Here is a 16,063-nt window from a genome sequence, read left to right on the forward strand (position 1 = left end):
GTCTCCTCTGCTTGGGACACTGTCTTCACCATTTGATCACCCACTTCTTTTCCTCAGATCTCCTCTTTTTCACTGTCTCCTCAGAGAAGCGTGACCACACTGATGGAGTCCCACATTTTCTATCTCAGTGGTTTTCACAGTTTGTAATTACATCATGTATTTATTGGTTTACAAAGGTCCGTCTAGTCAAAGCTATGGTTTTTCCAGTAGTCATGTACAGATGTGAGAATTGGGCCATGAAGAAGGCTGAGTGCTGCAGAATTGATGCCTTTGAACTGTGGTGTTGGAGAAGACTCTGGAGAGAGTCCCTTGGACTGCAAGGAGATCCAACCAGTCCATCCTAAAGGAAATCAGTCCTGAATATTCATTGGAAGAAATGATGCTGAAGTGCCAATCCTTTGGTCACCTGATGCGAAGAGCCGACTCATTGGAAAAGACCCTGATGCTGTTTAAGGACAGGAGGAGAAGGGGAGAACAGAGGATGAGATGGTTGAATGGCAGCATCAACTCAGTGGACATGAGTTTGAGCAAATTCTGGAAGATGGTGACAGACAGGGAAGCCTGGTAGGCTGCAATCCATGGGTCTATGACTTAAGTGACTGAAAAACAACAACAAATTGACTTACCTGCATTTGAGTTTTATTTGGTCTGCCTCTCCAATTAGAAATTCCGCATGAGGGTTAGGACGTAATTTACCATTGTATCCCTGTAAATACAAAGATTTATCAGACTGAGTGACTGAACTGAACTGATCCCTGTAAATATTGGTTGACTCAGGACAACCAACATTTAATGAAGACTCAGGACATGTTTAACACATGGATGTACTGTATTCCCCAAATATACAGTACATGCATGTGTTAAACACCTCCTATAGGCCAGCTTCTGTGCTCACAAATGATCTCTTTCAGCCCTTCCAACGGTTCTGTAATGTAGATATTATTATTTACCCATCTTTTAGAGGAGGCATCCAAGGCTCAGAGAAATTCATTGGCTTTCCCAATATCACACAGTTCCCAAAGGATTTGAGATTTGAATGCAGTCGTGCCTCATTCCAAAGCCTGTACATTTTCCATTAAACCATACTTTGTATGTTCCTTCAGCAGACACTTGTGAATACCAACTGTGAACAGAGAAAAGTACTAGGAAGCAAAAGATAGAGAGCCTGCCTTGGAGAAGCTTGTCAGTCGACAGAAGAGACAAGGCAGACACACAGGACCCAGGTAGTGAAGCAGAATATGATAAAGGGACATATCCTAAGGCTCCTTCCAGCTTGAAAATTCTTTGACTCTCTGAATGGCGCAGGCAGTAAGCACAATGGGAGGAGTCCCGGTGCTCCTTGATTGTATCTGATGGCGTGCATTCTCTCTTTCTCCACCTCTGGCTGCCAGTGAACACAGATGCAAGTCTATTTCAAATGGCTGTCTCTGCACTCCCATATTACGGTGTAAGGTGGTTTCAAGGTCAAGTGTAAACCAAAGTCAGAAGTCTTTGTTTTTTTTTTCCCTCTACTATATCATGACTCTTACCAATTAACTTGAAAAAAGTCAAGTTAACAACTCGGGGGAGGGGGAGAGGGGCGCGAAGAAAGACTCGTAGTCATCGCATGCCAAAGATTCCGAAATGGATTTGCTCACACAACAGCAGGTTTCTTTAGTGACCTCCTGAGACGTTGCCTGTCACACTAAACACTGTGTCATTTCATGGGGGGAAAAGAAAAAGTTTTTCTATGAAAAAATGCTATGTTATATCACAGTGTGATGCTATTTAAATATCAAGCTTCTATTTAGAAAACGGAAGGCAATAAATTGAGTTGCTAATTATTCCAGCTGTGAGTATTTTTGGTATGACTGCAAATTTTGAAGAGGGCAAAATAGAGGATTTTCCTGTTGTTCGTGGCATATGCAAATGTAATGACGGTCCCCTCTGATCTGAAAGGTTCAGAGCTCAGAAACCTTGAAAGCCTGTTTCTCATTGAATCAAAATTGGTTTGAGTTTAAAGCTTAAGGAATCATGATATGAAATGGGCTTTTCATTATACTAATTGGGTTATTGGCTGCTTCTTCAAACTTGGGAAGTAGCAGTTTTTTAAAACATTTTTCAAGTTTTATTTTTAAAGCAACAGTTAAGTTCTCAACCCAAGCATAAATTCCCAAATGGAAAAAGAGATGTGTATTAGTAACATCCTCCATCCTTCCCTTCCTAATAAAATTATTTTTGAGGGGTAGGGTTGCCGACAATCCTCTTGTTGCTGTGCTAATTAGGACAATGCATTAGTTCTAGAGATATTTTAAATGAGCTGGGCACTGTGTGGGTCAAGCAGATCTAGTAAAAAGTAAGATATACTTGATTCCTCCCTTCAAGCGATTAATAGCTACATTTACTGATCACTCCTTGGAAGGAAAGTCATGACCAACCTAGACAGCATATTAAAAAGCAGAGACATTACTTTGTGAACAAAGGTCCATCTAGTCAAGGCTATGGTTTTTCCAGTGGTCATGTATGGATGTGAGAGTTGGACTATAAAGAAAGCTGAGCGCAGAAGGATTGATACTTTTGAACTGTAGTTTTGGAGAAGACTCTTGAGAGTCCCTTGGACTGCAAGGAGATCCAACCAGTCCATCCTAAAGGAGATCAGTCCTGGGTGTTCATTGGAAGGACTGATGCTGAAGCTGAAACTCCAATTCTGTTGACACCTGATGCAAAGAGCTGACTCATTTGAAAAGACCCTGATGCTGGGAAGGATTGAGGGCAGGAGGAGAAGGAGACAACAGAGGATGAGATGGTTGAATGGCATCACCGACTCAATGGACATGGGTTTGGGTGGACTCTGGGAGTTGGTGATGGACAGGGAGGGCTGGCATGCTGCAGTTCATGGGGTTGCAAAGAGTTGGACACAACTGAGCGACTGAACTGAACTGATTGATCACTCACTGAACATCAGGCTCAGTGTTAAGGCTTTCACATGAGTGTTGTTGTGTTGTGCTGAGTTGGCCAGTCCTGTCTGACTCTTTGCAATCCCAGTGACTGGCCTGCCAGGCTTCTCTGTCCATGGGGATTTTCCCGGCAAGAGTACTGGAGTAGGTTGCCATTTCCTCTTCCAGGGGATCTGCCCTCCCCAGGGATCGAACCCATGGCTCCTGCATTGACAGGAGGGTTCTTTACCACTGAGCCACCTGGGAAGCCTTTGCACATAAATAAATTTACCCAATCCCTCTAACAAGCCTATACATATATACCAGCCGTCTCTCACTTTCCAGGTGAGACCACAGGAACTTAGAGAGGGTAACTTGCCTAGTGCCAGGATCCAAACCCTGGTTGTCCAAGTTCAGAATCTGTAGATTCAGTACCACCTCCTTGGCATGATCCTATTGATTTCAAAAATAATTAATAATAATAATAAAAGATTTTTTATCTGTAGGGAAAAAATCTGACTCTAAACATCAAATGTTTACCAGTCTCTCCCTGATGACTCAGAGGTAAAGAATCTACCTGCAATGCAGGAGACACAGGGGACGTGGTTTCCATCCCTGGGTTGAGAAGATCCCCTGGAGGAGGGCCCGGCAACCCACTCCAGTATTCTTGCCTGGAAAATCCCATGGACAGAGGAGCCTGGCGGGCTACAGTCAAGGATCACAAGGAGTTGGACACGACTGAGCACGCACACACACTCTCAGTGTAAGGGAGACTTGCTTTCTGTTTATTTAACTTATGTACTTGGTTTTTCTTTTATAATGTGTGCCTCTTGTTTGCAAACAGGAAAATAAATGCAGGACACTTAAAAGATGGTTTAGTTTTGCTATTTAAAAAGTGACTGAATGGGGATTCTGTGGCCATTCAATGATTAAGACATGGGCTTTCACTGCTGTGCCCAGGTTTGATCTCTGGTTGGGGAACTAAGATCCTGTAAGACACGTGGTGCAGCCCCCCAAAAGTGGGGGAGCTGAATAGTACAGTGTCCAACATCATTTTTCTCTGTCTCATCCTGGAAGCTTCTCTTTTTTTCTGTTTTCATTCTCTGCATGCCCTGCATCTCTCTCTCTCTCTTCTCCTCCCCACTCGCTCTCCTTTTTCTCCTCATTCTTTTTCTTATTTATCTCTACCCTTTTCTCTCTTCTTTTTACCTCTTTGTCTCCCCCCCACACTCCTCCTCCTCCTCCTCCTCCTTCTTCTTCTTGTTCTCTCTCTCTCTCTCTCATCTACTCTTTGAGTTGCCCCTCTCCATCACCATTCCTTCTCAGGTTGGAGAGCAGACTAGCAATGGCAGAAAGTGTGCTGGTTGTTTAACCTCTCTCCAGCTAACTGTTTTATGATATCTCCTGAAAACCTAATTACAGTAACTTTACATGCTACAGTACCCTTTATGGGCTGCCTCTTTATTAAACGTACTCCTTTTGAGACAGTAAACCTGATGCTTCAAAGGGCACGGCCAGCGCCAGTGAGATGGGAGGGGATCTCGAGTTTTCCAGGCACACCTGGTCTCCCTTACTGATCACCACGCCCCCATGCCTGCTGGACTTCTGCCTCTCTCCTTTCTCTGGCATTTTATCGCATTTCAGCAACTGCCTGTATGATATTCAAAATCTTTTAGGGATTAATGGACTGTGTATCAATATTCCCATCCGCTACTCTGAATACCTGTGAGTTTATTTTCTGGAGAGGTCAATTTTCTCGGTAGAACAACAGTCAACACCTGGCTGCCCTGATAAACAGAGCTGCTTTTTTTTTTTTTTTTTTTTTGCACACCATGCAACCTGGAGAGCATTCAAGACATTCACTCAGTTTCAAGGAGAATGGTGGCTATGGCTGACTTCATGAGCAAAGACCACAGCTGCACTGTTAGTCGTGAGTCTTCCTGGTTAGTTCCATGATGTTCTGTGATGGAAGAGCTGGATCCAGACTGAAAGTGAGCAAGCAAGAAGAAAGACACAAAAACTTGACCTCTACGCAATTGTTTCTCTAGTACATTTCTTTTTCGAAACCCTACTGGGATTTCCCCCGGGAATAAAGTTAAAGCCACAGAAAAGATGGAGACCGCCTCTAAGGATCCCACTGGTTGAGAGCTGGGTGGGGGTGGGGGGGAATGATACTTGGCATGAAGAGCCTTTCAATATTTGTTTGTTTCTTTTCTTTGGTAGGTTTTGAGGTTAATGAGTGAGTTTATTCGCCATTGACTCCGAAAAAAAAGGAAGAGAAATCTTTTGTTGGGGCCTCAAGTAGTTTAGCCAGCCACTGCTTTTCAAAGCGTCCACTCTAATCTGCCAAGCTCCTTCTGTATCACAAGAATAAAATAAAAATGCACCATGTTTTGAATTGATGGGGTCCTTCTTGCATGGATGCGAAGCATGAGTGTCTTGTTTGTTCAACTGCTTTTTAAAATCTTCCATGGTTGTTTCATCAGAGAAAATGTATGTCCTTAATTTTCTAAGCAATTTGAAGTGAAAGCCTGGCTTGCCAAGATTCTGCCTCAAAGGCATGCCTTTGCAGTCCTGTAAAGCCCATGGGGGAATGGCTGTTGGTTTTGCTCTCCTCTCTCTCACATGCGTGTGTACTGGGTCGCTTCAGTTGTGCCCGACTCTTTGTGAGCCCATGGATTGTAGCCCACCAGGCTCCTCTGTCCATGGAATTCTTCAGGCAAGAATACTGGAGTGGGTTGCCCTGCCCTCCTCCAGGGGATCTTCTCCACTCAGGAATCGAACCCACACTTCCTGTGACTCCTGCCTTAAAGACAGATTCTTTAACGCTGAGCTACCGGGGAAGCCCTCTCTCTCTCACACACACAATTTTTATTAAATGATTTTGTTTTCACAAGAGGGGAAGTGGTGACTTGTACTAAAAAGATTGAGAGTTTAGAGTGAAGTGATGATCACTTTATTCTGAGAATTCATGGGGACGGAGGCTATAGAGCAGAGAGAAGAGAGAGGGACCACCATTCCTTAGTCTCACTACTCAATTTGACAGCCAGCCTTTGAGCCCCTAACCTGTGCCAGGCATGATGCTGGGTGCTGGGGCTGAACTTTGATAACCCACGTGGCTACCAAGGAAAGAAGTGTGCACAACAAAAGAAGTATTGGTTTTTGTACAACATCAAGGACTGATTTTCTCTCTCCCCTCGAGTGTTAGCAAACTCCGAAGACAGCACTTTGGGGGCCCCTCATTTGCCTTCCTTCCTGAGGCACAAGTGGCCAATTCTGAGAGCAGTTGAGTTGTGCTTGAAAAATGTCAAGTGCATTTGGAAACTACACATTTTTGCTGACGCCCGGAGTCCCGAGCTGCGCTATTTCCATGGCCAACCACTGGGAAGACCTTCGGTTGGGGCATCACAAATGACTTCTTGGAGCACACTAAGCCGGCCCCCGAGAGGGATAAGCTGTCTTAAGAGCTAGTTTAGGAAAAATCCAAAGTGCCCTGACCCTTCTTGGCCCTCCCATTGACCATCTGGCCAGACCATCACCCTGTGGGTCTTTTTGCTTCCTTTTATTGACCTTTATTCTTGCGTCATTTGACTGTGATCTTTGAGTGAATCAGAGTCTGCATTTTCTTCAACCTGTTATTTTGAAAACTTTCAAGCATTCAGAAAAGTTGGAAGAATAATACAGGTGAGAAAAACCACCTGTATTACAGTAGTAGTTAATTGTAGTTTAAACAATTGCTATCGTTTTGTTGCATATCGCTTTTAGATCCATAGAGAGAGAGAGAGATCTTTGTACTGAGTCATTTGAAAATAAGTTGTAGACTTCATGACATTTCATGTCTAAAGACATCAAGCATTCAAAACTTGCATTTTAAGGCATATATCTAGTAACCATTTAGTGTGTTCTGGGTGAGGCAGATGTAGTTGAAAATTGCACCAAGGGTTAGAGTAGAATTTCTTAAGCTTTATGACATTAGAAGCACCTAGGAATCCTCTTCACCAATGCATTCCCAGACCCCAGGCCTAGGTCTGAATGCAGCCCAGGAATTTGCACTTTTCTGACAGAGCCTTCAAGTAATTCTAAAGCAGGTATTTATGGGATATAATCAAAAGATTGCTTCTTTCGATTAATTAAAAAAAAGGGTTTTTTTTTTTTTTTTTGCCGAATTTAATCTTCTAAAGATACAAAACACCAGGGTGTAATTGTATTGTGTGAGGAGTCTACCTGTCTCTGACACCCTGGTTTAATAATTTTAAAGACCAGCAACCAGAAAGAAAGGATGTGATAATTAAATGAGTTTCATCTAGCAGTGATCACTACAGACACTGCAATACCCGTGAGAGGCCTGAGAATTGTATCCTGAAAAAGTCAATACAGTGCCAAAAAGAATGGAGGTTGTTTCTCGTCCGTAGCAGGATCTGGCCTTGTCTGTATACATACAGACTCTCTTGCCTGTATGAACTTTGCATACTTATCAATCTGTTTGGAAAATAAGAGTTGACATGGCAGAAGAAATATTCATTTCAAAATTCACCATGTTCACAGTATTGTCCCTTGAGCGTTCATGATTTTGGCCTTGAGAAGGTTGCAGGACTTTCAGCCAACAGAGATTTGCTGGCTTCCCTCTCTGTGCCAGGCTCTGCTCTAGATGTTAGGATACAGTGATGAACACATCAGACAAAGTACTTGATGGTTTTGAACTTCATAGAAATTCAGTTCTCATGATGGGTACAGACAATAAATAATGCACACATGCATGTGCCCTGGAGGTGGGCGGGGGGGAAGCAGTTTTAATAGGAGGGAGTGACAAAGAAAGAAGTGAGGGGAAATAGAATGTTGACCAACATGAAGAAACAAATTGTGCAGGTATTTCCAGGCAGTGAAAGTGAAAGTGTTATTTGCTTCAATCATTATCCACTCTTTGTGACTCAATGGACTGTAGCCTACCAGGCTCATTTGTCCATGGAATTCTCCAGGCATGAATACTGGAATGGGGAGCCATTCCCTTCTCCAGGGGATCCTCCTGACCCAGGGGTCAAACCTGGGTTTCCCACCTTGCAGGCAGATTCTGCATCATCTGAGCCATTTCCAGGCAGAGGGAATAGCAAGTTCAAAGGTCCTGAGGCAGGAATATGTTGGATATGATATGATGACTGTAACTCATGAAGCGGAGGGGACCAAGTGGTGGAAGACAGAGTTGGAGGACAGATCATCTGGGGAGTTGTAGGCCATGGGAAAGATTTCCAATTTTTCTCGAAGTATTATTGGAAGCCTTGTCTTTTTATTTAATTACTTTTCATTTTTTAATTTTTACAATGTTTCCTTTTTCTTTCTTTCCTTCCCTCTCTCTTTCTTTCTTTCTGGGAAAAGAGGACAGTGATGACATAACATAATCTGACTTCCTTTTTAGAAGGAAGTGTGAAAAAATAGCCTGGATTGTCAAGGGGACAATTGGAGGATCTCATGAAGCAATCCCATATAAAAGAAATAATCATATTCTTCTAGTATTTCTTATAAATGAGTGCATTAAAGACAACTAAAATCAATTCAAACGTTTTAATCTTCATCTTGTGGTTTCTTTCATATTGCTAAAAACATCCTTGTTTCCAATTTATGGATTCTGTCCACAAATATGTCTGGTGTTGAGGCACTGATATTTAGATTCTACAAATGCCAAGAGTAATGTTTAACAGTATCAAGTGGAAAGGATTTTACGATTGGATTTGTGACAGTCACATTAAACATATTTACATAATATAACAATATATAACATGTATTTTATAAGCACACACACATATATACATATAAACAAGTGTATAAATAGCTTCTTGAGTGCACAAAGTGATGGGGTGGTGGAGGTGGGGGGAGTGTTGGAATAGGTTTCCCAGGCAGGTGGTTGGAAGGTGAGTCGGAGTTGCCTGGGATGGGAGGAGGGAAGGAACAGGAAGACATTTTGGAGAGCATTACGTATCACCCACAAAGGCGCAGTGTCATAAATGGGTTGGTGAAGGAGCACTGCGTCTTTCTTTTGGCTGAAGTGTAGAGTTCATGGGAGCTGAAAGCCCAAGGTTGGAGATGAAGAGAAAAAGGTTGGGTAGTGGTTGTAAGAGTCTGGTCCCATATTGATATCTGGGTTTCCTCTTCTAGGGAATGGCGAACCCACAGGGCTTTTTAAGTGCAGTATGATGAAATTTGTGATTTGGAAAGAAAAGTGGGAGAGGGATGAAGGAGAAGTTTGGTGGGAGACCTTTTCAGAAATAAAATGGATGGGATCTTTAAGCCTTTGTTTAGGAGAAGATGAGAGAAGGAAGGAGGTGGGGATGACAATGATGTCCTAGACAACTGGAGGTAACAGAAGTCAGGAGGAGTGTGATTGGGGAGGGGAAGGAAAAGAGTCGATGTTTGGTTGTAACTTGCTCAAGAGAGTTAAGGAATGTGGAGGACGAGGTATCCAATACACAATTGAAATGTGGGTCTCAGGGAAGAACTTGAGCTAGAAATGGAAATCTGAGGACTCCAGGCCCATCGACGATGGCTAAAGTCATGGGAGTGGGTGAGGTCCCTGGTGGAGTGAAAACTGGTTGTCCGTATGTTTGTAAATACTCATTAATGATGGCTTACAATGTCTGTATATTCCCCTAAGTTTGATTCCCTATTTTTTTTTTTACCAGAACTGAAGAATTGTTCAAGAAGTAAACTTGAAGTCATTCTAAATCAAATCCTGGAGTTTTCCCACCATGCTGGCTTTCTGGTGTGCATATGTGCTAGCTTAATTATAGGCCAGTGGACTATTATTTAGTGATTTGGAGAACTCTTCAGGTGTTTGCTCAACATTTGTCAAGCTTTAAATTAAAACTCATGTTTCAGGCTCCTTATGTTCTCTGAGGAATTAAGAATAAGTGCTATCTGTTGGGCACTGAGCACTTGCCATGGGACACACCCTTGGTTAAATGCTCATGCTACATGGCTGTGTAATTCCCACAACAACCCGTGTTGTTATTCCTCCCCTTTTACTGATTAGGACCTGGAGGTTGTCAAGAACAGCATAAGGTAACCTACATGAGCTTCTGTGTCCAGAAGTGGCATAACCAGGACCCCAATGCAGATGAATTTTGCTCCAAAAGGCTGCCTTTAAACACAATGCCCACTGCCTCCTCTTCCAAAAGGCTCTTTTTATCTGGAGCTTTCAAAGAGAGCTCTTGGACAAGGAATGCAAACCTCATTTATAGAATCAAACCTCTTGGCTGTATTCAGATCATCAAATGTTCTTACAGTACAAATAAAGTTTAAGTATCAGTTGTTTATTTTGATGTTAGCTGTGCTAAATAATTCACTAATCAGATAGTCATTTTCTGACATGATTGTCTGTCATCTCAGCCTCCTTTGGTCTTTGCCAAGGATTAAAATACTTGCAGAGTTTTATCTGGACGAGGCCATGATATAAATAATTGAAAGGACCACGATCTTGCCTCAGAAGCCCCCTGGAAAAGCCAGCTAACCACCATATGCAGGGAACATGTGGTGTCATAGGTTCAGTTAGAGCTTTCAGAGTCTGGCAGACTGGAGTTTAAGCCCCAGTGATCCCACATGCTAACTCTTGGCTTCAGTTTTCTCATTCGTAAAAGTAAGGTAATAAGAGTATTCACTTTATGGGATTGTTGTGAGATTTGGTTACAAGTAAAATATTTAGCATTATAACTGACACCTAGTATGTATTCCATAAATACAGCTGCACCTACTGAAAACTTGAAGAGGCAGAAATACCTGTGTAACATTTTAAAATCAGAATTGAAGCTGAGTAAATTCACAAAACAATGAGGAAACTCCATTATTCAAGTCACCCCTACCTGCTGAACTTGAATTGGGTCCTAGGAACATAAAGATGAACAAATAACATAAAAATGAACAAAATAAGCCACAGTCCCCAACCTCCAGCTGCTCAGACTCTAGGCTACTAAACCCGTGCTTTGATATCCACTAGATGTTTTCCAGAAGATAAGTCGTCGTTTTGAACAAGAAAGATACAGCCTGGCACCTTTGAAGTCTCATAAACGGCACACCAAAGAGGGAGAAAATCTGTAGTGGGAGAATTGATGGTCCCTGAAGTCTCTTTAGAGCGACAGGCTTCTGACCCCTGAGGAAGGGTTCTGTTAGGGATCAACAGTACATTACCCTGTTGTCAGGCCATAATTCTAGACTAAGGGCACATTATTCACTTAGCAGGCAAAAACATTTCCAATGAAAGAACCATGATCTAGAAAAAAAAAGCTTATGGTTACCAAAGGGGAAATCGTCAAAGAGGGGTTGAGGTGTGGAGGGGGGTAAGTAAGGAGTTTGGGATTAACAGGTGCACACTACTGTATATAAGATAGATGAGCAACAGGGACCTACTGTATTGCCCAGGGAACTATATTCAATGTCTTATAATAACCTAAAATGGAAAAGAATCTGAAAAAGAATATATGTTTATGTATATGTGTGTGTTTGTGTATAGTCACTTTGCTGTATACTTGAAACTAATGCAGCATTGTATATCAACTATACAAACATTTTTTTTTTAATGAAAAAAAAAAAAAAAAAGAACCAGGATCACATGATCTAAAGAGGCCGTCTGAGAAGAGAAAGCAAAATGAAGGGAGGAAGACAGCCCATAAGGAAGACTCAAGAGAGACAGTTTAGGGTAAAACTTCAGAGCACAGACTGTAGTATAAGACAGAGCTCACAGTTTAAATCCTTGAACAGTTGCTTGACTTTGCTAAGCCCGATTTCTCAAATCTTAAATGGAAATATTGTGATATTTAGGTTGTAAATAGTTGTGACAATATAGTTCAAGTCCTTTTATTTTTTTAATTGACATACAATTGATAAACAATGTTGTGTTAGTTGCTGCTATACAGCAAAGGGAATCAGTTATATATATACCTCATTTTTCATATTCTCCATCCTGGCTTATCACAGGATACTGAATATGGTTCCCTGTGCTGCATAGCAGGACCTTGTTGTTTATCCATCCTGTATATAATAGTCTGTACCTGCTAAGCCCAAACTCCAACTCCATCCTTCCCCCACCCCCCTGGCAACCACAAGATTTTAAGATTGTATTTCCAATTTTATATTCGTGATATGGGAAAAGGTCTTGGTTTCCACTCATCATGAATATCTTCTCAGCATTTATCTATTAAGTTTCAAACTTTATTTCCTCAAATTTTATGGCCCTTTTTCTAGTGTTAGCACTTCATTTTGAAGGCAGTTAGTTACTCTTTCTCAAACCAAGGGCTTCATTTTTTAAAATTAGTAGTAACTATAATTGTAGTCATTTGATAATCATTTCTTTCTGCCCTCTCAGAGTTTCCTGATCTGAAGCTGAAAACCTCTCTTGAGCTTTGGGTTGCTGGAAGGAAATCTGTAGAATGTGTGAATAACTTTATCCTTGATGTTAGTCTGTGTAGTAACAATTCTGTTTTCCACTTGGTTATACATTTTGATTTTTCAAAACATTTCTGTTCATGTTGATGTGTGGCAGAAACTATCACAATATTGTAAACTTATTATCCTCTAATTAAAATTTTTTTAAAAAAATTCTATGTATCTTATACTCAGAACTACATGTTTTAGCCTTTGAATGGGAAAAAACCTATTTGTCACGCTTGAATCACTGTTGATCGATCAGTAGTAGGTCTTTTACCATTCTGGACATGAGCACATAGGTACAGAGAGCCTTTCCTTTATCAGAGGATATGGTTTGTGATACTAATTGCTGTTTTAATTGTGGTTGCCTTTATGTAATACTCATGAAAAGATTGCAGAATATTTTTTTTAAAAGTCATGACCATCAAATGTCATGTTCATCCCTCTGCCCATGACAGGGTAGGGTAGAAAATTAGGACTGTGTGTTGTGCTCAGTCACTCAGTCGTGTCCAAGTCTTTGTGACCCCATGGACTGCAGACCGCCAGGCTCCTCTGTCCGTGGAGATTCTCTGGGCAAGAATACTGGAGTGGGTTGCCATGCCCTCCTCCAGAGGATCTTCCCAACACCAGGGATCAAACCCAGGTCTCCTGCACTATGGATAGATTCCTGACACGGCGCCACTTAGGAAGCCCCAATTAGGACTATATTCGTGCTATGTAAAGCAAAGTTGAGGGAGTAGGGGGGAGCAGCTGACTGGTCCTCAACAGCTAGGATGTGGGTCCTGACTCTTTCCTCTTCCCTGGCAGGCACTTCCTCTTTAAGACGTCCTCGGGAAGCACACCCCTGTTTAGCAGCTCCTCCCCGGGATACCCTTTGACCTCAGGAACGGTTTACACACCACCACCCCGCCTGCTGCCCCGCAATACGTTCTCCAGGAAGGCCTTCAAGCTGAAGAAGCCCTCCAAGTACTGCAGCTGGAAATGCGCCGCCCTGTCGGCCATCGCGGCCGCCCTCCTCCTCGCCATCCTGCTGGCGTATTTCATAGGTGAGTCCGGGCAGCTGTGACCAGGCGGGGGCACAGTCACCCACTTGTGAACAGAGGGGGCCTCTGTGGTCTGTTCCGTCGGCCTCTTGGCTCCTGCAGGATGTAAAGATGAGTGATGGATGGGAGTGCTTTTTCCCCCTCCTGAAATCCATTTCACTTTGATGAGTTTCTCCTTCATGATGCTAAATGACATTTATCAGAAGTGAAATTAAATATCCTTACTGTATACTTTCTTGGAGATAAGCTGAAAATTGTCATTGCTGTCAACCCCTCTCTCATTCCTCAAGTAGTCTTCTGGTCTCCTCCATCTTGGATTTTTAACCCAGGTCTGGGCTCAGCAATTCACGCAACGTTGGTTAAACTTCAGCCAGCCAAAAACTGGATAGAAGAGTAGCCATCAGCAGGCCTGGAACATTGTGACTGCAAGGAAAGTCAGAGTGGCTAGCTGATCTTTAGAGCTGGGGAACAGAAAGAGGATTGAGGGACTGAAGCATCCAGCCAGGTCTTCATAGGGAATCAAGTCTCTCAGACCCAGTGGATCTTGTCCACCTCTTCTCCTTCACCTCTATTGCTTCAACTCTCATCTCACGTGCTGCTGAATCTGAATCAGATTCACCTCCCACACCAGCTGTGATTCTGGGTTGAGGTCAGGGTATGAGCTAGGATAGCAGATTGATGAAGTTGCTGGAGTATGTTTCTTCACCCACTGGGGATGTTGGTGTGCATCCATGGGGTATGGCCTTCTAACTGTGGGAAGCAGCAGATGCCAGGCGTTCAGGGACAGGGTGCCCCCTGCATTAGAGCATCCTGAGCTGGGCACAAAGCCTGCTCGTAGCTCCTGGCCCCAACTAAGAGCCCCTCGCACTGCTGCTTTGTCAACGGAGCTTGCCAGCGGCAGATCTCCTGGCCCAGGCAGAGGCCACGGTGACATTTGTTTAAATTTATTTGAAACACTGGATGGTTCTGGCATGGTTTCAGGGCTCCTCTGTCAGGCCTCCCCAGTTTGGCTGTGCTGTGTTGCAAAGCAAACCTATAAAACACCAGCAAAAAAGAGACCGGTTCTAAGTGAGTTCTTAGCACGTTTGCTGAACTCCTTCGCATTTACAAGAGGGAAAATAAAAAAACAACCCTGATCATTCTCGTTTTGCCCTCTCTCCCAATATAAACCCTCCTCTCTCTCACACACACTTTCTTCATCCTCAGGCAGCCAGCAAGGTACCTGCCAGAGGATAAGCTGGTCCGGAGCTTCCCAGACCATTGTGCCCGAGCTTGCCTGGAGGCAGAGGAGGGCACCTGTGCGCCCCCAGAGATCTGGGGCCTTGCACAGAGCAAAGCACAACAGACCGAAAACTGATGGAAGGGTTTCACTCTCTCTCACTAAATATTGTCGCTGTGCTCATCTTAATATGGAAAATTAAGTTTTGTAGCCCTTGTTATTTGCATCTCTCAGGAGTCAGTGTCCTCTAGAAGTAAGCACATTGACACTCTGGGGAAAGGCACCCTGTTTATTTGGGGCTTTGCAAAATCCTTTGTACTTCAAACCCCAGCTCTACATTTGGGCTGAGGTCAGACACCCGGGCACCCCTAATTTAAAGTCATGTCTGCTTCTCACTTACCTCTTGATGAAGGATGGAGTCAGGGATGGACTGGAGGAGTGGGAAGGGCATCTGTTGTCCCTGCAGTCACTTGGGTGGAATCTTCTCTGTCCTTAAAGGTAGTTTTGTGGGTTTCTGCTGGTAGCTGTTCAGGGGTGGGGCTTGGTGGAAGCAAATTCAAAATGCCTTCAGGGTCCTTGCTTGATTTGTCTGTATGTCAGAAATTTCAGAAAGGGTCCGTGAGCTCACTTCTTGGGCTTCAATGTTCTGCTGGGCTGGTGGGCACCATGGGGAGCTCAGATATAGAAACTGTCTGCTTCTGCCAATAAGGTCCCCGGTGTACCTCCTTCTCTACTCGCAGGAGAGAAATAGATGGCTACTGCCTGATTTATTAAGCTTGATAGTTAAAATATATGCTTTCTGTAGGGCGATCATATAAATGGGAAACAGTGTAGCGAGAGTTTAATGTTTTAATTGGGTGTGTAACTTGTAAGTGATGGATTAGGAAACATATTTATCCTCAGTCTGGAGGCTACTGGAAGCTGGACCCAAGCATCTTAGGATGGTTTATTAGTTTATAATCCATCATTTTGTATTATGTATGCTTTAGGTAAGATTATGCTTCGACCCTGGAGTATTGAAGAATAGTTTATGACTCAAAATGAGTGATGGAAGGGGCTGATTCACCCAGCAGTCTTGGTAGTGCCAAGGCTACTCTTCAAAGGTGAGGGCAGGTCTGCAAGCATGGTGAGGTGTCTGCATCTGGAGGGTGCCTGATTTAGGAACTCAGGGATCCAGAGGGATTTCTGACCTTGACCCCAGTGACCCCTTTCCCTGTGGCCTTGACTAAGTTGTTTTCCTTCTGGGTCTTGGTTTCCTAAGTAAAACCTGGGAGTGATGGTTATTGACATTCAGAAACTCTATAAAGTATGATGAGGATTAATTAATGTGTATAAATCACTTTGAAGATGAAAAGCAGTATATTATTAATTACAGAACCACAGGGGCATAAACAGTGCATTGAAAACACAGAGCGGAGTGCTGTCAGGAGCAACACATGATTGTGCCTACCTAGAAAACAAGCCATCAGACAGGACAG

The 16,063-nt window shown here is 43.1% G+C and overlaps 1 protein-coding gene across 4 annotated transcripts in view; it reads left to right on the forward strand.

Annotated features, from left to right (window-relative positions):
* LOC109561123 (teneurin-2) overlaps positions 1-16,063 on the forward strand; it is a 765,441-nt gene that overhangs the window by 443,433 nt on the left and 305,945 nt on the right. For all 4 annotated transcript variants that reach the window (XM_070793964.1, XM_070793965.1, XM_070793967.1 and 1 more), the window contains one exon: positions 13,131-13,369. In XM_070793964.1, the coding sequence (XP_070650065.1) occupies positions 13,131-13,369 (239 nt within the window). The remainder of the gene's footprint in view (positions 1-13,130; positions 13,370-16,063) is intronic.

Source organism: Bos indicus, chromosome 7 (genome assembly GCF_029378745.1).
Source record: "Bos indicus isolate NIAB-ARS_2022 breed Sahiwal x Tharparkar chromosome 7, NIAB-ARS_B.indTharparkar_mat_pri_1.0, whole genome shotgun sequence".
In the NCBI taxonomy this organism is placed as follows: Eukaryota; Metazoa; Chordata; class Mammalia; order Artiodactyla; family Bovidae; genus Bos; species Bos indicus.